Genomic DNA, 26,687 nt, shown 5'->3' on the forward strand with positions numbered 1-26,687 from the left:
TTTAATTAATTTAATTTTTTTTTTTTTTAATGTATTTAATTTCAACATAGTGCTAAAAGGGAGCAGGCAAGATACTGTTCAATGGCAGATGTTTATGACTTTTGCATATTAAGTTACCGATACTCAGTGTAATTGAGGCAATCAATTGCCTCAAAAATTTTAAGTTTTGGGTCACATGTTTTTAAGTATCAAGTAGTCAACATATTTGACTAACGTGTACTTAAAATAATGACAACACAAACTAATAAACATTTGAGTTTTGTTAACATAAAAATGTTGTAGTTGTGTACTTATTTTTTATAAGTTCTGTGAACTTATTTCTTTGAATTTGTAAACTTGAAACTTTAAGTCATATTAACTGCAAATATTTGAGTTGACCGTTCTCAAAAGATACAAGTACCATGTAATCCAAACTTTTATGTTCTGGAAAAATTTGGCTTTTGAGTTGATCAACTCAAAAAAATTGAGGCAATCGATTGCCTCAATTTTTTTGAGTTCTGGTAACTTATTCGGGTTTACAGTGTATGCATCAAAGTTGTTCAAGTGTTTATGACAGCATGCAAGCTTTAAATATCCTTTTTTAAATAAAAAGAAAAAAAGTTAAAATTGAGCTTTCACACATCTGTTGTTGGCTTCTCTTTACTGGCAAGAGATGGAGACGTTATGGTTGTTTTTCCTGAAATCACCATAGAATTAACCAGTAATTAAATTTACTTACCCAGTACTTAAAATATAGCATAACGAGTATTTTGAAATTATGGCTATCTTACAGGAAAGGAGACACATGGTGACGGAATTACCAAGGGACTTTAGCTTGCATAACACTCAGGTATTCTATGTATGAAAATATCTTGCTGGAGTGGAAGTTGCTAACAGGAGAAGGTGGTGCCAAATCTCAAACCTTTAATCATCTCAAACTGGTTCGCTTGGGATGTGGTGAAATGGGGTATTTTCAAGATGGATGTGCAGATTGATTGATTGATTGATTGAATCTTTATTTTGAACATGTTGAAAAAGTATAAAAAAAAAATAGAATTAAAAGAGACAAATGAACAAAGCAAACAAAAGGAAAACGAGCAACCACAACTCCAAATAACGTCCATGTTCAAAAAGGAGCAGGAAGAAGCATAAGCTTATTTAATCCCACCCCTTTTCCACTATCTAGTATCAATAGACTACAGAAATACCTCCTTGCAATTACATTATATGTTATGTGTAATTTTTTTTTTTTTTTAATATATACACATATATGTTTCTATCTATCCATACATACGTATATACACACATACGCACATATACACATTTTCAATAACCCCATTAACACCTCAAGGATACACAACCTACAATTATATATATATATATATATATAGCCATACCAACAAACCCGTGCATGCGCACACACATTTAAATATTAGACAAGAACACCCTATCAAATCTCTACCTTTTCCCTGTACCCTGTAAAAACCATATCCTTAAACCGCTTTTTAAACTGCGCCATGCCTGGACATTGCTTCATATCTTTACTTAGTCTGTTCCACAGCTTCACTCCACACACAGAGATGCAAAAACTTTTTAATGTTGTACGGATACGAGGATGTTTTAAATTTAATTCCCCCCTCAAATTGTATCCCCGTTCCCTTTTAGAAAACATTTTTAGAATATTGTCAGGAAGCAGGTTATTTATTGCTTTATATATAATTTGTGCTGTGAGAAAATGAACCAGATCTGTGAATTTTAGAATTTTTGATTTTAAGAATAGTGAATTTGTATGATCTCTGTAACCAGTTTTATGGATTATCCTTATGGCCCTTTTTTGTAATATAAAGATTGATGATAGCGAACATTTGTAAGTATTGCCCCAAACCTCTGCACAGTAATTCAAATACGGTGCAATCAGGGAACAATAGAGAATGTGGAGTGATTTGTGGTCCAGAATGTGTTTTACTTTACTCAAGATTGAGACACTTCTTGAAATTTTGTTATGTATATGATTTATATGAGACTTCCAGTTTAATTTATCATCTATAATCACACCAAGAAACTTATGTTCAAGTACTCTTTCAATTTCCACACCATCTACATGAATCTGCACTTGTGCATTTCTAAGGGAATTCCCAAATAAGATAATTTTAGTTTTACTTAGATTTAGCGATAGTTTGTTCCTGTTAAACCATTTTTTAATTTTGCACATTTCTGAAGTAATTGTATCCAGCAGCTCCTTTAGATTCCCCCCAGAACAAAAAATATTTGTGTCATCTGCAAATAATACTAATTTTAATATATCAGATGCCTTACAAATATCATTTATATAAATAATAAATAATTTTGGACCCAGTACAGAGCCTTGTGGAACACCACAAGCAATGTCCAAGCATGATGAGGAATGGACACCCAGCTTCACAAATTGTTTCCGGTCACTTAAATAATTTTTCACCCATTGCAGTACAACCCCCCTAATCCCATACCGTTCCAGTTTATTAATTAATATGTCATGATTGATTGTGTCGAATGCTTTCTTGAGATCCAGAAATACTCCAGCTGCATACTGTTTCTGATCTATAGCATTCGTAATCTCCTCAATTGATTCGATTAATGCCAGAGATGTTGATCTTTTTGATCTGAATCCATATTGACTGTCAGAGAGTAATTTATATTTATCTAAGAATTTGTCTAATCGTTTATTAAACAGGTTTTCTAGGATTTTGGAGAATTGTGGTAGTAAAGAAACAGGCCTGTAATTTGTGAAGTGGCGTCTATCCCCGGTTTTATACAGCGGCACAACTTTAGCTATTTTCATTTTGTTTGGCACTTTTCCCGTCTGAAATGATAAGTTGCAAATATATGTTAGAGGTCCTACAATTCCTTCAATGACCTTCTTGACGATTTTCATGTCAATATCATTACAATCAGTAGATGTTTTATATTTACACATGTGTACAATGTCAATTATTTCTTTTTCCTCCACTGATGTGAGGAACATTGAGTTAGGGTTCCTATCAATCAGGTTTTCACTACATTCTACTGATGGCAGTGACTCAGGAATTTGTTCTGCCAGTTTTGGTCCAATATTTACAAAATAATGATTAAAGCTGTTGACCTTATCAGCAGTGTTTTCCATAATATTGCCATTATCGATAAAGTATTGTGGATAACTTTGTTGTCCAGAATTATTTTTAATGATACCGTTTAAAACATCCCATATTCCTTTCATATTATGTTTATTGTTGTTCAATATTTTACTATAATACTCCTTTCTACATACACGTATAATATTGGTCAACTTATTTTTGTATTTTTTATATTTATTCTCAGCATCTTTTGTTCTTTGTTTTAGGTATTCCCTATAGAGTGTATTTTTCTTTTTACATGCATTTTGTAAACCCTTAGTGAGCCATGGTCTATCTGAATATTTGTGCTTTCTGTTGTATTTTATTGTTGGACAGTTTTTATCGTACAACTCCATGAATATTCTTAAAAATATGCCATATGCAATATCAATATCAGCTTCTTTGTACACCTTGTCCCAGTCCTGATTTAATAGATCGTTCTTAAATGCAGTCATAGTTTCTTCCGTCCTTACACGTCTGTATCTCAGTTGTTCTTCATGCTGATTTTTCTTATAATTAGTGTCATAAACTGCAAAAACTGGTAGGTGATCACTGATGTCATTAATTAATATTCCGCTCACAATGTTGTTTTCCATATTGTTAGTGAAAATATTGTCAAGTAAGGTGGCACAATGTGGTGTAATTCTGCTAGGCCTGGTTATTTTAGGATGTAAACTCAAACTGTACATAGTGTTTAGGAATTCGTCGGTCATTTTATGCTTTTTTGGATTCAACAGGTCAATATTAAAATCACCACAGATAAACATAACTTTTTGATTTGTTTTAGAGAATATTTCCTCTATGAAGTCATTAAATACTTGAATACTAGAGCCAGGTGTTCTATATATACAGCTAATTATTACATTTTTTTCTTTTTCCTTATAAATTTCAATTGTTATACATTCTAGTAAATTATCAATTACAGTTGTCATACTTTCTACCACCTTGTAGTTTAGGTTTTTATCCACATACACAGCTACTCCCCCTCCACTCTTGTTCCTTCTATTTACAAAATTCACTTCATATCCCTCCAGTCCAAAGTCCATTCCTTTCTCCGCATTGATCCATGTTTCAGAAATGGCAATAATTCCAAATGGATTTGTCAACTCATTTAGATATTCCTTTATATTGTTGAAGTTGGCATACAGACTTCTGCTATTAAAATGGATTATTGATAATTTATTTTCCGTGTTGATGGTGTGCTTAAACTGTTCATCAGTGAAGTAGCAGCAGTTACTGCTAATGTTGTAGAAGAAATTATTTTCCGGGTCTATATCCTTTTCTAAGTCTAGAACATTATGGTCTGTGTATCGAAATGTTCTCAGTTCCAGATTATCATAAAGAGAATTCCAATGAGTTATGTTGATATTGTTGCCGGATGCAGATGAAGTTCTTTTGGACTGTGCCATGTGTTGTGTTGTGTGCCACGTCACATGTGTATTCATACCTCCAGAGTAAGTTGACCTCAGTATTTGTCCAGCTCTTCCATATTTCTGATGACCAACACTTTGGCTTGTTCCGGTGTTCCATTGAGTTTAATGAATACTTTGCAGTTGGTGGTCCATGTATTTTGAATTTTTCCCTGTTTCTTCAAGTAACGTGCTTTCCTGGCAATGTCCACATTTCTTTTTATCAGATGTTCGTTCATGAAGACATCGGATCCTTTCAGTTTCTTTCCTTGTTTTAACAGTGCTGTTTTCTGTTTTCTGTTTGCAAATCTCACAATGATGGCTGGTTTGTCACTGTCATTTTTTCGGGGTAGAGGGTGGCAAGCCTCAATGTTGTTATAATCCACTTCCACACCTTTGGACCGTAGAAAGGTAACCACTTGATGCTCCGTGGAGTTGACATCTTCCTCTCCTGGCCCTCCTACATTGTCAGTGGTGACCGCCCGGGCGTATGACCGGGGTTTGATGCGAAGCCCCGTGATGATAACATCGTTCATCCGGGTGTACTGCTCCAAATCCGCCACTCTGTTCTCCAGGTACGCCAGCCGCCGATCCTTCTCGGCGTTCTGGATGCGGAGAGCCTTAACTTCCTCGACCAGGTCCAGGATGGCTTTCTGCTGCAGTTTGACAGTAGAAATCTCCTCTGTCATAAACTGCAGCGACTTCTTAATATCGTCTCCTTCCTCGGCTGACAGAAATTTTTTCGGGCCCATGCTGAGAGACGCTCTTGTAGCTTTGCCGTGACGACCGGCTAGCTAGTTGATGCTAGCGTCCTTCCTCTCACTCACCGCTACGGTTCAAAAACATCAACTTATGAGTTTTCGAGAGGTCGCAAATGACGAGCCACCACTTCTGGACGGTTTCCCACACACGCTCTCAAAGATTAGTATGTGCAGAGTATTGTGGGGGTCTGCTAATCCTGGAAGACCCCAGTGTCATGAGTCTTGGACAGCGTCCGTGTCCACAGGAGTGAATCTCCTCAGATGACAAGTCTGCAGAAACTTTGTAATGCTATCATGTCAGTATGGTGAAAAACATCTGAGAGGAATGTTTCCAGCACCTTGTTGAACCTATGCTACGAAAAATTAAGGCAATTCGGAATTCAATTCAGTTCAGAACTGAAGAAGCTTCTCGGATGAGAGGTAACATTTTCACGCAACTTAAAGAAATCCAGACGCTTTTCTTTCCAAGATCCTTAGTCAAGTAATTCAAGTGCAAAGGTCACAGGGAGGGTGGATCTTCTGCCAGCTGTCATAGGACAAGTAGTTCATTTATGATTTTAATGCTAAAGGGAAAAAGTGTATTCAAGACTGCTGAAAACATGATCTTCAATTGTCTGATTGTCTGTACAGGTGGACATCACTCAAAAAGGAGAAGGCTTTGGTGTGCTACCCTGTTATTTGGGATGACTGCGAAATATGCAGTCAGTCTCATGTTTTTGGACACTTGTTCAAAGGAAAAAGCATTTTCCAAATTGAGAGGAAAACAGAAACTTCTGAATTCCACGGTGTTTCTGAGTGTAAGTACTGTTTTGTACAGTGCTGTATCCTTAAAGCCATTTTTTCCAGAGTTATGGAATTGTTTCATGTTATTGTTTTTAATTAATGGTTAATGAAAATAACAAATTTTGTCTCCATTATTATAGGATCAGATGAGCTTGCAAAGTTTGTATGGATGAATGTATAGTTTGTAATAAGAAAGGAAGAAAAGCTCGTATTACACTATCATTTTTATATTTAACATAACAAGAGAGTTTCATAGTGAAGCGTCCATTATGCACCAAATTACTTAAGCAGTCTTTACTTACTATCTAATTACACTGAACTTAAAATTACTTACAGTACAATTTGCGCCCTTCCCTGTAAAATATATGGAAGTTAGAAAGCTTAAGTTACTCCATAAGGCTCATGCCATGAGAAGTACAGCGTACTTGTGATGTAACATAAGGGGAAAAGAAATGTCTGGGAATTACCATGAAATTAAGCTGTACTTAAAATTACATGCACTATAATATGCTACCGCCATGCTTAATTAGACCTTTCCAACTAGTCTTTTGGCCCAGCTCACTTCATTCCAGTCAATACAGGCAATAGGTTTCAACAAGAAAGCACCAATTAAAAAGAAAGAAAAAGAAAGATTATGTTTGCTAGATTATTTTCAATTGTTTGCCAAAACACCACCCATCTCAGGTGCGCAACTAAAATGTAACACATGCTCATCTGTATCTTCTCTTCATGTGTATTCATCTCTGTCCAACCTCTCTATACCCATCTAGTCTGCGTTTCATTGCCATCATCACAGCAACAGTCACATCTATGTGACAACCTGCTCTGAAAAGAGGCAGTGGCCCCTGATGGCAGGTTATTGACGCAGACAAAGAGGATAAGGACAAAGTGTTTCAGTTTCAGGTGCACATGGTTGAAAGATTTGACATGACCTCCCTGTCGGAGCAGAGCAGCTCTGCTGATGACAGAACAAACAGAGACGAAGACACAGACAGACAAGTCCATCAGCCTTGGTCTGGCTGATTGCAGCTTCACACTGTGTAGAGCTTAAAGAGACAAACTAAACTCTGTCAAAAAATAAAAAGGAGCACACACAAACTTTCAGAGCTCTTCTTCTGCATTTAAGAGGGATGCTGAACCCCAAGAGCGTAACATAATTGGACATTCCCCTCAGGATCATCCTTGATTTCAAACCAACCACCAGCTTCTTTCAAAAACACAGATGACAGGTGGAAACATCTCTTCAGGAGCCATTCTGTAGATCTGTCTTAACATATTAACAAAAAAAGTCGATGTCTGTGTGAGAAAAGTGGAATTCAAGAGTCCAAAAGTCACAGCCTCCGATGGTTTCCACTGATTTGGACTTTGTTCTTGGTCCATTTCATTCAATCATTGAAATCATGTTAACTCAAATTTCTTTCAGACTTGGTTGTCCTTTCAATAAAGTTCGGAGGTGAGAACATTAGCAGCTTAATTGACCCCACAAAGAGCTAACATATGTCTTGAAAAATAGGTTTTCTCATTGCTAAATATAAAGACTAAACTTTCCCATAGCCTCTAGTGATTTATCCTATTTAGATCAAACTTTTAAGTCAAACTACTGTAATGCTTGAACTACTGGCGCAATCGAAGAATCCCAGCGGTCCCCAAAAGCATCAACTCGGTGCTTTTTCGATGATATTAGGATCATTACAGTAATCCCAGGACAGGGGCCACATCCAAATCTCAGCAAACAACACAGCAAACACCCACATCTAAACAATTAAAAAAAAAAATATGGTAAAAGGAAATGCACAATAAAAGCTCCACTAAAGCTCCACTTTTTAGACAATTCCTCACACAGTAAAAGATATTTTCCAAATTAAGAGAAAAGCAAAAACTTCTGAATTCCATGGTGTTTCTGAGTGTAAGTACTGTTTTGTACGGTACTACTGTATATCCTTAAAGCTATTTTTTAAGGTTATGGAATTGTTTCTTGTTCTTGTTTTTAACTAAAGGTTAATTAAAATTAAATTAAATTAAATGAATTAAATCAAGGTTATAGGTTTGCTGTGTTGTTTTCTGTGTTATTTGCCGAGATTTGGATGTGGCGAGGATTACCGTAATGACCCTAATATCACTGAAAAGCACAGAGCCACCGCTTTCAGGAACCAGTGAAATTCTTTCAATTGAGCAAATGGTTCAGGAGATGAACCAGGACATCAACTGTGGTGTTCAAATTTTTCAGAAGGAATTCAGGAGAAATATCTGTTGTTTAAAAAGATTTAATTTGCTTTGGCAGTTGAAATTATAAGTTTTACAGCACTGGACATTCACAGAAGAGATCCTGAAAATGAAAGTTGCAAAACATCTGTCTGGTGTCATGTCTGGCAACATGTTAGGCTTTAGAGAGTTAACATTTCTAAAACAAAGTGATTAAGACTGCATTACAAGCCTATAAAAACATTGGTATCCTTTTGTTTTTGGTCTCATCTCTTTGGCACAGAGATTTCGCACGAGTCTTTAGAGGATATTACGTACTACAGATAACAGGATTATTTGCAATTTTATGTTAAAGGGAACATTATTGTGAAATTGCTGAACCTTTGCCCCATCTTTACTTTACCAGAATAAACTGGTTGTCTGCCAATTAACCTTCCTCCAGTTGTTTTTGTTTCCTGTACTATATACTTTTCCAGCCTCTTCTTGCACCTATCCCTGCTGTGGAGCTGCCCTTAAAACGAGGTACTAGTTTATACTAAAAATAGTAAAACGTCTCAATTTAAATATTTGTTATATTTCTATGTTCTATTGTGAATAAAATGTGTTTATGAGATCTGCAAAACCCATGTATTCTCTTTTTAATTACATATTGTACAGTGTCCCAGGTATTTAGAAGTGGAAATTGTAACTCCAGTGTCTTGCAAAGAAAAGATCATTTTAACATATCTATATTGTTTCTCATTTTTATGGTAGATTCATTTTGATAAAGAGAGAAAGAATATCATCCAAAAATCCAGAAAAAAAAAAACATTAGATGAAAGTTGAGTGAAATAAGAATTTTTGAGGCCTGGACTTCCCAACCTGCTGGTCTAAAAGATATGTTGACCGTTAACTCAGAAGGATCAATTGGAGAAAAAGAGTCTATATAAATATTAATGGTATTGAAAGTAGTAAACAAACATGGAGACATTGACTGGCAGACACAGAGACAGTCACCAGAATGGGGAATAAGGGTAACTCAAGATAATGGAGAACATGATCACTAGGCCGGGGAACATGGGAAGATAAGGACAAAAGCAGATGAAACTGGGACACAAAGGAATACAGAATGGGAAGACAACAGGACTGTAACTACAGGGAGTGCAGAATTATTAGGCAAGTTGTATTTTTGAGGAATAATTTTATTATTGAACAACAACCATGTTCTCAATGAACCCAAAAGACTCATTAATATCAAAGCTGAATGTTTTTGGAAGTAGTTTTTAGTTTGTTTTTACTTTTAGCTATTTTAGGGGGATATCTGTGTGTGCAGGTGACTATTACTGTGCATAATTATTAGGCAACTTAACAAAAAACAAATATATACCCATTTCAATTATTTATTTTTACCAGTGAAACCAATATAACATCTCATCTCAATATAACATCAGATCAGGTGAACAAGGAGGCCATGTCATTAGTTTTTCTTCTTTTATACCCTTTCTTGCCAGCCACGCTGTGGAGTACTTGGACGCGTGTGATGGAGCATTGTCCTGCATGAAAATCATGTTTTTCTTGAAGGATGCAGACTTCTTCCTGTACCACTGCTTGAAGAAGGTGTCTTCCAGAAACTGGCAGTAGGACTGGGAGTTGAGCTTGACTCCATCCTCAACCCGAAAAGGCCCCACAAGCTCATCTTTGATGATACCAGTCCAAACCAGTACTCCACCTCCACCTTGCTGGCGTCTGAGTCGGACTGGAGCTCTCTGCCCTTTACCAATCCAGCCACGGGCCCATCCATCTGGCCCATCAAGACTCACTCTCATTTCATCAGTCCATAAAACCTTAGAAAAATCAGTCTTGAGATATTTCTTGGCCCAGTCTTGACGTTTCAGCTTGTGTGTCTTGTTCAGTGGTGGTCGTCTTTCAGCCTTTCTTACCTTGGCCATGTCTCTGAGTATTGCACACCTTGTGCTTTTGGGCACTCCAGTGATGTTGCAGCTCTGAAATATGGCCAAACTGGTGGCAAGTGGCATCTTGGCAGCTGCACGCTTGACTTTTCTCAGTTCATGGGCAGTTATTTGGCGCCTTGGTTTTTCCACACGCTTCTTGCGACCCTGTTGACTATTTTGAATGAAACGCTTGATTGTTCGATGATCACGCTTCAGAAGCTTTGCAATTTTGAGACTGCTGCATCCCTCTGCAAGATATCTCACTATTTTTGACTTTTCTGAGCCTGTCAAGTCCTTCTTTTGACCCATTTTGCCAAAGGAAAGGACGTTGCCTAATAATTATGCACACCTGATATAGGGTGTTGATGTCATTAGACCACACCCCTTCTCATTACAGAGATGCACATCACCTAATATGCTTAATTGGTAGTAGGCTTTTGAGCCTATACAGCTTGGAGTAAGACAACATGCATGAAGAGGATGATGTGGACAAAATACTCATTTGCCTAATTATTCTGCACTCCCTGTATATACCAGCACAGCAGACAAACAACTACTAACATGCAACAGCAACAAACCCGGACAGAAACGATAACGACACAAAGCACAGAGAACACAGGGCAAACATGATAACGAAAACAAAGAATGAATCACACCTAATAACCCAGAATAGACTCAAGACACTGGGACCAAAACCTAGGAACCCTTGTTTTGCTTGAGAATCAAATAGTTATTTCATTCACTGACATGCAAATCTACTTTCACTGATATTCTCCCTTCATTAAACTACCAGAAAAATCAGTTACTGTTCATTCCTTCGTAAGTGAGCAAACTTGCAAAATCTGCAGGGGGGATTTCCCCCACTATATATATACACACTGTAGCCTTTTTAATTTTACAGTCAGCACAATGGCAATTTTGCTTTTTTTAAGTACTATGTTTGCATAGGTAATATATGGACAATAGTGATAGTGAAGTGCTAACACTGTCACTTCACAGCAACATTGTTCCTGGTTCCTGTGTAAGTTTTCTCTGCCTGCTCCAGGTTTCTCTCACAGCCCAAAGATATGCATGTTATCCCTTTTGGAGATTCCAAATTGCTGATGGATGTGCAGTTGTTAAAGTGCTCAGAGCCTACAGATTAAAATACCATATAAATGAACAGTTACAACGTGACATGTGGTCCAAAGTCCTTTGAGGGGTCAGTAAGACAAGAAAAGCACTATAAAACCAATTAATATATAAATACATTATATTTCTCTGGGGAAAATGATACTTAGTATCATTTGTGTGGCTTCTCCAGAAAGTCTAACTGCTGATAAGTCTGGTAACCCATTAGCTAGTGGGTTTACTTAGCACTGGAAGTATTTAGGGCTCTCACTGTAGTCAGAATATTTGGTTAGCAGATAACAGATCCACTCCAAGGCTTCATGTTCCAAGTTCTAGTCACCATTTACAAATGCAGACAACTTTAAAGAAGCCATTGAATTCTAATGAAATTCAGTGATTATGGCATAGTGACCCAACTACATAACAACTTACAGCTCACATACATAGTCATTGGAAAAGGATCATCAAAAGCTCGACAACCCCTGCTCAATAACCCTTATTATAACATGAAGTTAATCTCGTAAATCGTAAATAGACTTGCTCTTATATAATGGTTTTGCAGCAATTCAAAGCGTCATGTCTCATTTACCCAAGTATTTGTTTTTATATCTAACATTCACACTCTGACGAACATTTCATCCTTGGGGCAACTCAGGGTTCAGTATCTTGCTCAAGAATCCTGCTGACTGGAGTACTCAGGGATTGAACCAACAATTCCCCAATTAGTAGACAACCTGTGCTACCCCAGCCTGAGCCACAGCCACATTATTATTATTATGTAAGTTATTGTCCCCAATAGTCAGCCAGTGAACCTCTCTGTTCCTGAGTCAGATCTATGGTTTTAAATGGCAATAGCAGAAACGCTCAGACTGATGTTCCACAACAGTGTTTTTTTTTTTTTAAATCAACAGATAACAATGGCTACAGTCATCTATTATATATACAACAACAGTCTCAACCAGTCTGAACAAGCAACAATGAAAGACTGCTGACTGAATTCACAAATATCTAAAGGTTTTACACAGAAAACCATTAAGTGTGAGAAAACTGTTGGGCATCAGCTGGTACATAAAATGACCAGTTTATCCCTGAAAACAGAAAGTGTGGATTCACGGAGCAGGACAGTAACTGTGAGTAGGCTGATATGTGTGAGCCTCTGACATGGCTTCCATGTGTAAACAGCTTCATTATTAGAGCTGACACGCCAGTCAATAAAATCTGATGCTGCTGTCTGTTCTAAAGACAAAGAAAAGATACTGTGACTCTGCTCTCATTGTCTCACCTCTGAGTTATTAACCTTCAAATAGAAAATAATTTCCCCCAGGGATCAATAAAGTATTCTGATTCTGATTCTGATTCTGAAAACAAAACCATCTCGCTCATGTTTAAAAAAAAAAAATTGCAGCTATTTCCATGGAGTCAAGACAGAACAAGTGGGACTTTATTAATGGTAATAACCCATTTCACATGCAGTCATTAGTGAAATGTAACCCCCACATTGATTTTTATCAAAAGCACACCTGCAGGGCGACTGGAAATGAAGATGCAGGTTAACAGCTATGATCGTTATTAAAGTGAGAATGACTTCCTCTCAAGCCCATTACGCACAAACATGCTCACACACACAGCAACACTTTGCACCCAGTTAAGAGCTATTTCAGGGAAACCTTCCATTTCCTTTTGCAAACACTGTGTCAGCACGTCTCGCGATTGACGTTTCAATCTATTCCATTAAACACTAACGAGTTGTGGCGAGAATGGACCGCAGTCACACCACATTACATAAATACAGCTATAATCAGCTTCATTTCACAGTACCTGGCATGGGAGGAGTTGAAAATGTAGACATGTCTTCTATATACAGGTTTAAAAAAAATAATGTTTGTAGGTCCAGTCAAGGAAGAGTAAAACAGAAACGTCCAAATGAAAAATTATACAAAAGATGAAAAATAAATAAATACAGGACAAAAAATATAAATAGAACAATGAGGGAAATACAGAAAAAGACAAGTGGTTCATTAAGTTTTTTGACCACAAGACGTTTTTAGGGACAATTACAATAACCTCAGTTTTATCTGAATTTAAAAGCACAGAATTTGAGGTCATCCAGCTCTTTATGTCTTTAAGAAATTCCTGCAGTTTAACTTATTGGTGTGTGTTATCTGGTTTTGTGGATAGATAATGTTGGGTGTCGTCTGCATAGCAGTGAAAATGTATGCTGATGTCTTCTGAGGACACTGCCTAAGGAAAGCATGTATAATGTAAACAGCTTTGGTGCTAGCACTGAACCCTGTGGAACTCCATCACTAACCTCAGTGTGTGAAGAAGACTCTCCATTTACATGAACAAATTGGAGTCTCTTAGATAGATATGATACAAACCACTGCAGTGCAGTAGCTGTAATACCTACACAGTGTGCTCTAATTGTTCTAATAGAATATTATGGTTGACAGTATCGAACGCTGGACTGAGGACAAGCAGGACTGACTGACCAAAGTACATGAGAACTCAGGGCTGTGTGTCAGACAGGGTCTTCTGCAGTACGGTGGCCCCACAGGGAACTGTTCTGGCTCCGTTCCTCTTCACCATCTACACTGCAGACTTCTCCCACAACTCCACCCAGTGCTTTCTTCAGAAATTCTCTGATGACTCCGCAATAGTCGGCCTGATGATCACTGATGGGGATGACAGGGAGTACCCTTAACTGACCCAAGACTTTGTGGACTGGTGCCAGCAGAACTACCTCCAAATCAACACTAGTAAAACCAAGGAGCTGGTGGTAGACTTCTGCAGGCACAAACATCCTCCAGTGCAACCACTGAACATTCAAGGTATGGACACTGAGGCTGTGGACAGCTACAGGTACCTTGGTGTTTATGTGAACGATAAACTGGACTGGACAGGACAGAGTCTCAGGTCTTTTGGGGTGAAGGGCCCACTCCTGAAGACCTTCTATGACTCTGTGGTGGCCTCAGCCATCTTTTATGGTGTGGTCTGCTGGGGTGGCAGCATCTCTGCTGGGGACAGGAAGAGACTGAACAAGCTGATCCGAAGGGCCAGCTCTGTTCTAGGATGCTCTCTGGACCCAGTGGAGGTGGTAAGAGACCGGAGAATGGTGGCTAAGCTGTCATCCTTGTTGATGAGTGCAATTCTCTTTTTCTGACAACGTTGTATTTTATTCTATTGTATATAGTATGTTATTCTTATTATACTGTCCTATTCCAGTGTTTTTCTTAGTTTTTGCTACTGTAACTTTCCACTGTCCACTTTCTGCTGTGACACAACAAATTTCCCACGAGTGGGACTAATAAAGGTTATCTTATCTTATGAATAAACTATTTCTCAGCAGATGATGAGTTAGCTGTTTCACAACTACTCTTTCAAGATTTTTTTAGATAAAAGGAAGGTTAGAGATAAGACTGCTGAGTCAAGAGATGGCTTTTTTTAATGGTTTAACTACTGCCAGCTCAAAGGCCTGTTGTATTTAGCCAATTATTAGCGGTAAGTTGATCATATTTAAGATTGAAGCATTAATTAATGGTAAAACTTCTTTGAGCAGTCTTATCCGGTTGTTCAGTGATGACACGACGAAACTTCCGGGCCTAAAGTAGTCTGTGTTTAATATGGCTTTTGTGTTGTTAACATGTTTAATGTTATGTATTTTCTTCTATTTGATCTCAAAAAGCTCCTAAAACAGTCAGTAATCACTGTTGACCTCCCTCGGCTTTTATTACCGCTAATCATTTATTTAAGCTCAGTTTTTAAAACCTTAGGATGTAACTACAGCACAGCCCATGCAGCAGTATATGAATGACTAACCTCGTATTGTGGATGGATTATCTCAGTTGTTCTCCTGGCTGAAGTTTGGTCCTTTTACAGCATCCTGCCATGCGATTACATTTGTTCCTGACCACGAGAACACTCACATTAACTTTTATCGAGTGGAAAAAAAGTTAGCTTGTTTATATTATACTAACATAGCTGTGTCGCTAGCGGTCACGTAGCACATCATTATGTACCAGCTAGCCCAACTTCAGTAACCCTACAAACGTCACTGCTGTTTAGTTTTCTGTTTTCATTTATGTTGGAAGTGATAACAGAGCTGTACGTTTTAATTTGTTTCCAAAACCCCGCAGTCAGGACATGCTATATTGTATTTAGATAGAAGCTAGCGAGCTAACTCCCTGCTAACTTCTAACTCCGTTAAATGTCATAAATTCCGTTTTCATGGATGCCTGGATGTTAAACTCAATTGTTACACCTGGTAGAGCAGAACGCTGATCATTTTATTAAAGATGAAAGACTTTAGACAGTTTTTCTACTCTCAGTAATGCCATAGTGATCGTTTGATATATGGACCTGCAGCGGAGTTTAGGTCCAGACACGGCTAGTGACGTCAGACTGAACAACCGGATAGGAATGGGGTCTAAAAGACACTTTGATGGTTTGGAGGAAGTAATTACTGAAGTTAATTTAAAAAGATTAATTGGTGAAAAGGACTAAATGAATATCAGTGAAAGTACTGAAAGTACCGAAAGTAGCCGTAGATAATGCTACATCTATGATATCATTATCAGTGATTCTTTCCTCTAATCGTTAAAATTTTATTTGTAAAGAAATTCATGAAGTCATTACTCGTTAATTGTTAACTATTAATAGCAAGCCAACCATTAATACCATTGTATTAATGTTTGGCTCAACAGTGCTCTGACTTTGTGTCAGCCTGGCTACTGCACTGAAGAGAAACCTGTTGCTCTTATTTTCTTCAATCAGTGATGAATTTTAGGATATTCTAGCTTTAAGTAAGGCTTTTTTTTTTTTTTAATTAAAGCAGCAAACTATTTCTCTAAATTATGATCTTCTAAATTAGTGAGACTCCATTACTGAGTTTGACAGTTATACCAGGGAGTTAAGTACTTCTGATTTGAGGCTCTCTTTATAGTCATGCAAGGCATATGTAGTGAAGAAGGTAAATGATTAACAAGATAATCAACCTGTGCAGGAGTAGCTGCTCTGCAATATGTTGGTAAAAGGCATTAAAGATGATAACAGTTGGTGAATTTTATCCTCCAACTTAGTACCAGTACTTTCAGAAAGATATCTGATGTGATGAAATCTATCCCCCATGGCTATGTAATCAATTATTGTAAAAGTAAGTTTTTCAAGGGTGCAAAGCGAGTCTCTAATTCAAACTGGCCTCCAGACTTGAAAATAGGCTACATTTATTACTGTGTGCTGTTAAGAAAAAAGGAGGAAGTCATTTCAAGAAGATGAGAACACGGCAAGAAAATGGATGAACAGTATGTGATGTATTAAAGAAAAAAGTGTCACCATTTAATTTTGTCTTCATACTCTCTTCCTTCCATCTTTACCATATGTTGTGTTTGTTTTTCCTCTCTCACAGTAGTGTGACCTACAATGCTGTTAAGCTGTTTCGATCCGACTCTTGCTGTGTGACTGTGTGATACAGAACCAATCAGCATGTGAACATGAAACCCTCTCCAAACAAAAAACACCATCTTGGAACCTGCTGTCTGATTGGTGTTCTGTAATGAAAAACTCTTCACACTGTGTACAGTGGAAAGAAGGGAGCAACATCGCAATAAAAACGTGTTATGGTAAAAGGATGGCAATGGATGAGAAAAAAAAGGAAAGAATTACTTTAAATTAAAGACTGTCAGGACCAAAAATTAGAAAAACATACAGTGATATCAAACTCTTCAGATTTGGTCTGCAGGCTTCAACAGAGTTTTATTTATTTTAACATAACCTGATGCTAAAAAGGTGCTGTTTCTCTTCCATCAAACTGTTTTCCATTAGGCTGACTACAGAGTACCAAAACAACCCCAGGATAAGGCTGTGCTAATGTAATACTATGAGCTATCAAGGAAATAATTGCATAATCCAATTGTATTATATTGTATTGTATTGTATGACTGAACCAACAAACACAATGCTGCTGTGAGGTTTCTACAGCAGTGCTGGTGCTAAAACACTGAAATGCTATATAATGGTAATCTCAGGATACATGATGGTAACGTTGTGCATGTCAAACTGTTAATTTGTCAGTATTCTGACAAATTAGTATAATAGTATAATAAACTTGTATGAAGGTGTACTAGGGCCACATTAAGAAAAAATATTACTGATAATTTTGAGAATAAAGTTAAAATACTATTTTGAGAAAAAAGTTGTAATTGTATTTTCGACTGTAATCTGCACATCCAATTATGAGCAGATTACAGTTACGGTTTCAGAACAAACTGCCTCAACTGCTGTAACCTCTACAAAACGCCTCGTGTAGATGACTTAGTAAAACAAATTGATCAGCGGTCTGACACAACACACAATCTCTTTGCTGCATGAGGGTGTAACTATTGATAACCTTGCATTTGTCCTTTACCAGCCACTTCATTTTGAAAAACACAAACTCTTCCTTGTTTCTGTGTTTTTCCATCTCACCAGATGCAGCTTACTCAAACCATCCTTTCAATGCCCTTATACATACACCGCATCGTTTATGTGCTAAAAGAGAAATCATTTCCTTTATTGCTACTAAAACATTTTCTGAAGTAGGCTTTAATTAATTGACAGGGTATAGCAACCGTGGTGATCTCCACATTTTGACTTTTTTCTGGAGATGCAAATACAAATGTTTTCTCAAAATAAATTTTCAATTTTAATATGAAAATTTTGACTTTATTCTCAAAATGATCAATAATCTATTTTTTCTTAATGTGACTCTAATATAATAACAACAACAATAATAATAACAATCTTTGTATTGTTATTATTATTATTCATTTTGTCATTGTTTTGCTGTGTTTTATTTTATTGTTAAGTGTCCGTGGGTGTCTTGAAAGGCGCTTTTAAACAGAAGTTGTTGTTGTCGTCGTCATCATCATCATCATCATCATCATCATCATCATCATCATTATTATTATTATCATTATCATTATTATTATTATTACTACAACAACACTTATACCTTAAACTTTTCTTGAGTCGGACCTGGTACATAAAAAAAAAAAGTACATTCCCACCAACCTGTTTCACTGTTAGGAAGTAAATTATGGGAATGCGACAAAAATCATCAAGTAAATTTGGATTTATCTCTCAAGACAAAGATTTGTAACTGACCTGCTTTTATACAAATGGTTCTATTTACAGTTTTAATTTCACTAAAATAAACGAAAACTAAAGGTTTTCTAATGGTTTCCATTTAAGAGCAACCACAATAATAAAGACACTAAAACTTAGAAAACAACAACTTACAATCACTCAGGTTCTGCCAAGTCTCTATAGATAAATAAAGATTGCAGGCAGAAGCATTCAACAGAATATGTAACTATGCACCTGAACTCTGTGTTTTACAGTTGTGGTTCCTTTCCCAATAAACACTGTTTGATTTTAAAAGCTATTCGAACACTTTCTGTAGTTTGCCACTTTTCATTTCTTCAATGACATTCAGATAATCAAAACAGATCGAGTGAGAAGCTGAACTTACTGATGGGGGATGTCAGTTTTTGGTTTCCTCCTCTGCAGTTTGGGGTTTTGTTTTTGGGGTGGAGGATCGGTTTGTAGGACTGTCCAGTCGCTCGGTACATGGCCTGGACCCACAGCACCCGTTCCTGCTCATCATCACAAGCAAACATCACCAAATCGCCTTCCTTCAACACGTTAAAAAAAACCCGACCACCTTGCAGACCTAAAGAGGAGATAAAAGAAGTGAATGTTAAAGGGCAGAATAATGAAAAATAAGCACATCCAAATCTTACTTTGTGACAATTTCATCATATTCATCATATTCCATGAAATCATTTCTTGATGATTTATAATTAATTTCTTTTTAAACTGTAGTAAATCTGTGCTCCCTACTTTTCTCAAAAGTGAGATATTGAAAAGTCTGTAATGTAATCTTCAAAATAGAGAACGTGGTTATGAACAAAATTTAGCAGAGAAACAGATAACACAACAAAAATTATAAAAATTGCATTTAAACGTAACATTTAAACAGCTTTTTTGACAGTGTTTTGGGGAGATTAGTATAATTCCATAAATTAGAGTTGTTTTAATTATTTTATTGGCTCCAATAACTTTATTCTTTGTACACAATCAGTTTCAAGATGATCAAAATCTATCGTGCTATTGTTTTTAACATTTCTTTTTCATGTCTACCTGGCCGAGGCTCACAGGAGTCCACTGTGTAGCCCTCCAGCTGCATCAGCTCCTGAGGCTCAGCCTTCTTCTCTCTATAGCTGCACATTGCAAATGTGTACTGACTAACCTGCAGGACAGCGACACAAATTCATGAGCAATCAAAAACAGACACACATGCATGCACACACACCCACACACAGTCCATAGACATGAAAGTTCTCCAGGTTCATTTTCTTTGCTGTCCCACAAAATGTGCTAAAAAAATGTAAAATTTAGTGTTAAATATGAATCATGTGAACTTGTTAAGATTATGACATATTCTGACTGTCACATCTGATTTCAGAAAGACGGTAAAAGCAAACTCAAGTCTTCACAAATCAGTGGGCAATGTCATTGTGTCCACTTTGGCTACACAGTGTCTTACTACCAGTCGTCATTAAATATGAACAGCCGTTAAACATTTGATTCCAGGTGCAGAGAAACAGTATCTGAGGACGTTACAAGCTCGTGGGGGTTGGCTGTCACAAAAGCATGGGGTAGATTTGCAAGAATCTGCCCCATGTGCCTCTAATGCTCAGAAAGTTAATGTCAGCTTAAGTTGGAAAAAAAAAAAGTGTCAAAGGAATTGAGACAACCGGTTTCCTATGAAGGCCAAAGCTTTCATATGTGACTGCTGCGTCCTACCAAAACGCTGCCTGAATCAGATCCTTCAAATGTCAACACTTTGCTGCTGCTGTATTACACCTCTGTCCATATCAGTCACAGCTTACAAATTCATCTGAGCAGCGTCTCACCAGTTTCATACCTGGACAAGAACAAAATATCTTTTTTTCCAGCGTTTCCAGACCCTCTGCCCCATAGCGTACAGGTATCTGAAGCACAAAGAAAGACAGTGAGTTACTGATTGCTTTTTTAAAAAACATTTTTTCCTGAAGTGAACCGCATGTACGATACTGTGTTTCACACACTAATTTAACAGATGACTCACTCATTTTACCCATTTATATACGTCTCATTTTAGCTAGCTAAATAAGCTGGCTAAAATGAGACTAGATTAGTTATTCTGATGGGTACTTAAAGCAGTTGGAATAGTTACAAATAAATTAATCATATGTAATAGTCCTGCCTAAAATGGATTTACATCCATTTTAAACTATTTAACCCAATTTGTCAGTTTTACTATTAAATCATGTAGAAAATATTTTTTCCAAGGTGAGAAATTTGCATAAAACTTAAGCCACTTATCTCTTAAACTGACTCACAGACTCTGCTCAAATTAAATAAAGATATTCTTGAGAATAAGAAAATACTCTGAGGCATTTTGCCTGATGAACTGTGGTTGCAGTGGATTTTTAAAAATGTATGTGGTCCTCTAAATCACAAAAACAAGCAAAATTACTTTTTTCCTTATAAGTAGTAGAAACTCTTATTACTCTTGTTCTTTAAATGGTCTGTAGAATTCGGTTCATCGGGTTTTGTGCTCACCAACAATTTCAGTAACATTTTGAGAAGTCCTACTTTACAGAGTGTTATGGTTTACTCTTTCTTTCTTTTTCATGCCCACACACACCACACAAGTGCTTTTAGTGCTCAGAGTAGAAAAGCGCTATATAGGAACCAGTCCATCTATCATGTACAAAATGTTACCGAGGGCTGCTACTGGCCTACAGGATGCACTTTCAAAATATTTGACATATAGTTTGTCATCTCTAATTCAAACAGCAACCCAAGTCTCACACTGAAGAGTTAAAAAGCTTTTGAAGATTTCCAGCAGCTGATAAAGATCATGCAATACCATTGAAAGATCCAGAAGAGCCACTAAAGGGGTCCTGAGGAAAGACCGTTTTGTCAAATGTGAAATGGATTTGTGGAGCTCCACAGGAGTTTTTGTATTTTCTAAAATAAAAGAGCATACTTATTTTCTTTTCTTGTAGTTTAATAAATTCGAATGTCAAATGCATTAATTTTGATAAACGCCTAACCTTTAAAGTCAATCACTCTTTGGATTTTGGACTGCTGCCTTGGGTGTGGGCAGTGTCGTCTTACAATTCACCAATAAATGAAGGAAAAACTGGTTACTATTACTGTTCTTGAAGCTTGTAGGTACAAATGACAAAAAACCAAGTATAGAAATGCATAACTTCAGGAGAAATTGTTTTCAACGTTTTGCTTGAAATATTCATTTGCCTCCTGCTTCAGATAAAAGGTTAGTATACTGTTTTAATGCAACCCACCCCAAGAAGAACAAAACATAAAAGAACAAAAACTACATTTACATTTAAAATATTTACAAGCTTTTGTGAGCCTCTTTGTACCAAATCATTATTTTGATATTATTTTTATTGTGTCTCATATCCCAATATGACACCAAATTATTAGTAACAATTATTTTTTATCTAAAGTGAAACTAAAGTAATGAGTTTTGAGCTGAAAGAGGCCATGACAACAGCAGCAGCTCAAAATGGAAGAATAACCAGCATGGCCTCTCAATCAATGGCTGCTCCTGGGCCTCCTAAAGCGTGGGATACAGGCAAGTGCAAGTGAGGAAAATCAATCCATGGCGAGACCTCTTTCTTCAGCCCTGATGCCTGCCCTTAAAGAAAAGGCCTCCAGTCAAGGCTGTGGTGTGTCTGGATGGAGAATCTGGGCCATTCTGCATGACTCCAGGTTAACATGTGGCACTGTTCGCCAGCCACTTGTGTAAATTATTTGGTTGCTGGTCCTGCTCCTTCCTGCTGTTTCAAACATCCTCCAGCTGCAAGGATCCAAAGAGATGGACGGTTGATGCCAAAAAGTTCACTGCAGACATTTAACAGTCCTCACAGCACAAAAACATCCATCTTAAACTGGTCATTTAGCCAGACATTTAGACTCTGAGGGTTTTAAAGTCTGTCGACACACTGAGCAACTACAGTGTTTCTCATTGCATTTATATATTAGGCACCATTTGTTTGAAATAAAAGAACCGATGTTACAACAATGAAGAAAGTTTTTGTGTCTAAATCTGGTTATAACCGTAGCAGATTGGCTGCGATTTTAAAAATTGTAAGAAAAAAAGACATACTTTAAGACAAAGTAATAGAACAGATTATCCGCAGCAGTATTACTGAGTTTGTAATAGACTTCATTTATTTCAGCACAAATAAAAAAAGAGATACTTTGCCTCCTGGAGAGATGATTCTTCTTATTTAAATAAAAAGTGTCAGTTATTTATAGTTCGTAATTAATCAGTACTGTTTCACACAATACAATTTATAGTGATGTGGAGAATACGAAGACATTTCCTTGTTAAAATAAGAAAAAAACATTTTTGGAAAATGATGCGTTCATGTTTTAAAACTAACATAGATGCCTACGGTCAACTTATATTTGTTTGTAACAAATGACAGATAAAAACAAATATCTGCCATAAAATAATGAATGTTAGATTATGAGAAAATGAGATTTTAGCAAATGAATCGGTTTCACTGGGAGAATCTGAGCAAAGCGACATTTTTCATAAAACAACTTTGTTCTCTCACACACACACACGCGCGCGCGCACACACACAAACACACACACTCGCGCGCATGCACACACATGCACACACATGCACACACACACACACACACAGTCAAACATTGGACTTTAAGACAAGACCGAATCATATTTATGATAAATGAGTGTAGACTGCTGGTTTTCTTCTACTGTTCACATAAAATACAAAAACACATTTGAAATAAAGAAAACGCTACGTCCAGATGAACAGAATCAACGTTTGTGGATTTAAATAAAGTATTTCCATTTTGTTTCCCTGCCCGTTTTATTTTGACCATCAAATGTGTTTTTGCATCTGTTGGTCTCCTAATCGAGTTTAATTCACTTTGACTACTTTTTTACTGTTTTGTTTTTTTCTACAGTTTGAACCTAAGCCCACAAACACTGCCAAATGCAAAATGTCTTTTAACAGAATAAGTTTTCTATTTTTATATATTTTCTTTGCTATAAGAGAAGTAATGAAATGCTTCAGTTGGACTCATTTCATTGACATGTGTGGAGTTATTTTGATAATCTTATAGGTAAAACTCAGAAATGCAGCATGTAAGACATTGACCTCAGTTGGTGGAACAGCATCAAAGCAGCAGGCACAGCACAACCCTTAATAAATCAAATGCCAGAAAACCAACAAAGAGAAGAGCTGAACATGGACCAGAGAGGCAGAAGTAACAGAGAGACCGATACTGACCCCTTGTGTAAACCAAGAAGGCTACAGATGGAGTGCAGTTACCAACCAGCCAGTCAATTATTAAAACTGCCCGACTCCCACATTGTTACAGTAATGAACAGAACCGTTTGTCAGCTCCTGCGGGAGGCTCATTAGATGTGTGAGGCTCATTCATACACAAGACTCATTCACATACACATTCATACAAGCGCTTCTTCTAAACCTAAGTGCCTAAAATTTGAAGGATACATCACGAGCAACTTAGGGTTCAGTATCTCGCCCAAGGAATTGGAAAGCAAACACAGACCTTAGAATTTTTAGACAAACCACGTTTCTGCCTGAGTCATAAACCATGAGTCAAAATGAGAGGTGTGACTCATTCCTCTCGTCTTACTGAAAATACAGCAGAATTTAGTTACATGAAGTCAGATTGTCCACCGGATTGTTTGTTTTTTGTTTGTTTTCCACAAAGAGTGGAAACACTGAAAACTGCTGGGACCATAGACTCTGCATCATCTTTTCCAAGGAAATTTGAATTTAAAACTGTTAGTTTAAAACCAATTCTAATTATTACTGTAAATTTTGAAGGAAAAAAAAACCTGACTCCATACAATATATTTAAAAAAAATGAACTCTTCAATTGAGACATGAAATGTTAAAAGAAAATAAATATTTCTCTCAGCAACACTTGCAGGCTGGAAAATTAGAATTTGCTTCCATCTTCTGGTTAAAATAAAAACTACACAGTAACAACTCAAACAGGTCTTACACAGAAATATTTTAAAAGAATAGTGATTCTAATTTTAGCTGCCATTGAGAAAACCAACCAGGCTAAAAAGTGCTGATAAAAAAGCAAAATAAAACCTTCCTCAATGAACATATGTGAACATTTGTGACTTATGTCCAGAAAGAAAGAACAAAGCATAGCAATGTGATATTTCTTTAAAATCTATTTATCCCAATGTGGAATGTGGCAGTATTCCTGATTAAATTCTGCAAGTGTTTTGTACAATGGCAAACCTCAGACACTGCTGCCTGAAACCAATTACTTGATATACTTTATTGTCCCCTTAGGGAAATTTGTTGTGGACTCAGGTGCTGCCGTCACAGAGTTAACAGACATTAAAGAAAGGAGAAATAAATAATAGATTTTAAAAAACAACAACAAAAACAAAACCTTAGTCCATCTTTAACCACAAACTACTCCATTTGTTTGTTTGTTACAAACACGCCACAGCACAACTCTACTATACTGCAGAAAATATATTTTGGATTTTTTTTTTTTTTTTTTTTTTTAACACTCCGAGCCGCAACTGTTTTATTTCCATAGAGAAGAAGGACGTAAGCCTACAGTGATCACCCTCAGTCTCCTAGGAAATAAACCTATGATTCCAATTTCAAAATCCTCCTCAGAAAACTTGACTTCTGATGTCAAGGTCATCAGGGTTCGAATGTTTCACTAAACATGTTGGTATGATTTTGAAAATCCTAGGTGACTCCCGTCTCAAGTTTTCGCATTCACAAGATCGAGAATTGAACTTGTCAGAGATTTTTCGTAGACAGACCTATGGTGTCAAGTCACTTCCTTCTTGAGTTATTACATTTACAAACTTGGGCTGGGCTGTGACCTCTTTGCTATCCAACTGTCAAGCACTGAAGTAAAAAACTTTGGGGGAAAAAACCCAACTGAAACCGCGCCCGCCAAAAAAGAAAAAAGAAACAGGATGTAGCATGTGACTCACCCGCTGTGCTTCATGTTGGGAGGTTTGTCCATGCGGACAGCCAGTTTGATTTTCAGCTCTGTGTCCTGGCTGTTCTTGGGGACAATCATACGATGGAACTCTGTGTGCTTTGGTCCATTGGTAGTCGGGTTCAGGATTACCTGAGAGGGAGGAATGGAGAAATAGATCAGGAAAAAAAAACAAACAAACAAAAAAAAAAGTATAATGTCTATGGGAAAATAGCCCTCAGCTTCCTGACCTAAAACCGCAGTAAAGACCTATTTAACAGTTCCTACTAAATTTATGGTCTTGAGTCTTATTTATTAAAGCATAATGTTTTTGTAAATTGTGGTTCGATTCAAAGTAATTGATAAGTTGTGTGATGCAAAGATAACTTCGGAGGCTGTGAGAGAGTGGTTATGAGAAAAAGATGAGGATGTGTGAGTGAGTGACACCAAGGAGCAACTCATGTAAAACAATGTCTGACCTTTTGAATGTATGATTTAATAAGAGTATATTGTGATGAGCAAACCCAGAGATTTAAAGAAAAAGGTAAAAGAAAGTATTCCTATGTAAGTGAATAAAAGAACATTTGATTTTAAAGTGTGTATGTGTAAGTCAAATGGAGAGAGGATGATAAAGTGTGGCTGGACTGTGTGGTTGGATGTCACCGTGCATGATGCTAGTTGTCATCTCAGAAGATATAAGGTCCAGTAAGAGAAGAGAGGCGGTAGAAAGGATGACAAGCTATAAATGCTTTGTGCAGAGGAAATAAGTGGTTCTTCCCATTGTTTTCTGTGAGATGAGCAGTTCACATTGGATCAAAGAGTACTCTGTTCATTTTTGACTATTTTTGCCAATACCTTGTTATAGTGTCTTTATTTTTTACTAAGAATGGAACAGCTTCAGAAGACAAGTGGTCTGCCAAACAATGACCACATCCTCGCCAACAATTAAGTTGTTCCCTGGTCCGTCTGGCCTTTTGTTTTGGAGTTATAAAAAAACCTTACACTATTTTTTCATGAAATCCCTTAACATATGAGACCGTATTAGTTCTTTGGGCTACACTAAATATTAAAATTTTAATCTTGATTGTTGTTTCGACTTCCCAAAATTAAATGAATATGTTCAAGCAGTATTGAAATCACATGCTTCATCAATAGAACAGGAAGGAAACGCAAATCAAGCATTCCCTAAATCGGCACCTGACCACATGCTTGCATGTACCAATCACAGCTGCTCTCATGCAGTAAGACGTTTCATTCATATAGTCTGGAAGAAATAAGAAACTTCCAACCA

At 36.9% G+C, this 26,687-nt stretch overlaps 2 protein-coding genes across 2 annotated transcripts in view; both read right to left on the reverse strand.

Annotated features, from left to right (window-relative positions):
• Nucleotides 1–26,687, reverse strand: part of cadps2 (Ca++-dependent secretion activator 2) — a 194,711-nt gene that overhangs the window by 118,972 nt on the left and 49,052 nt on the right. The window contains exons 8-11 of the mRNA XM_085357839.1: nt 25,410–25,549; nt 20,269–20,335; nt 19,482–19,590; nt 18,811–19,011 (exon numbers count right to left, since the gene is read on the reverse strand). Of these exons, the coding sequence (XP_085213965.1) occupies nt 18,811–19,011; nt 19,482–19,590; nt 20,269–20,335; nt 25,410–25,549 (517 nt within the window). The remainder of the gene's footprint in view (nt 1–18,810; nt 19,012–19,481; nt 19,591–20,268; nt 20,336–25,409; nt 25,550–26,687) is intronic.
• On the reverse strand, nt 4,551–5,205 carry LOC146628444 (uncharacterized). The gene has a single exon (XM_085359529.1). It carries the CDS (start codon nt 5,203–5,205, stop codon nt 4,573–4,575), a length of 633 nt encoding a protein of 210 aa, XP_085215655.1. The 3' UTR covers nt 4,551–4,572.

This window comes from Diplotaxodon limnothrissa, linkage group LG7 (assembly GCF_057381915.1).
Source record: "Diplotaxodon limnothrissa isolate DT_005_m linkage group LG7, D_limnothrissa_male_GT1.1, whole genome shotgun sequence".
Classification (NCBI taxonomy): domain Eukaryota; kingdom Metazoa; phylum Chordata; class Actinopteri; order Cichliformes; family Cichlidae; genus Diplotaxodon; species Diplotaxodon limnothrissa.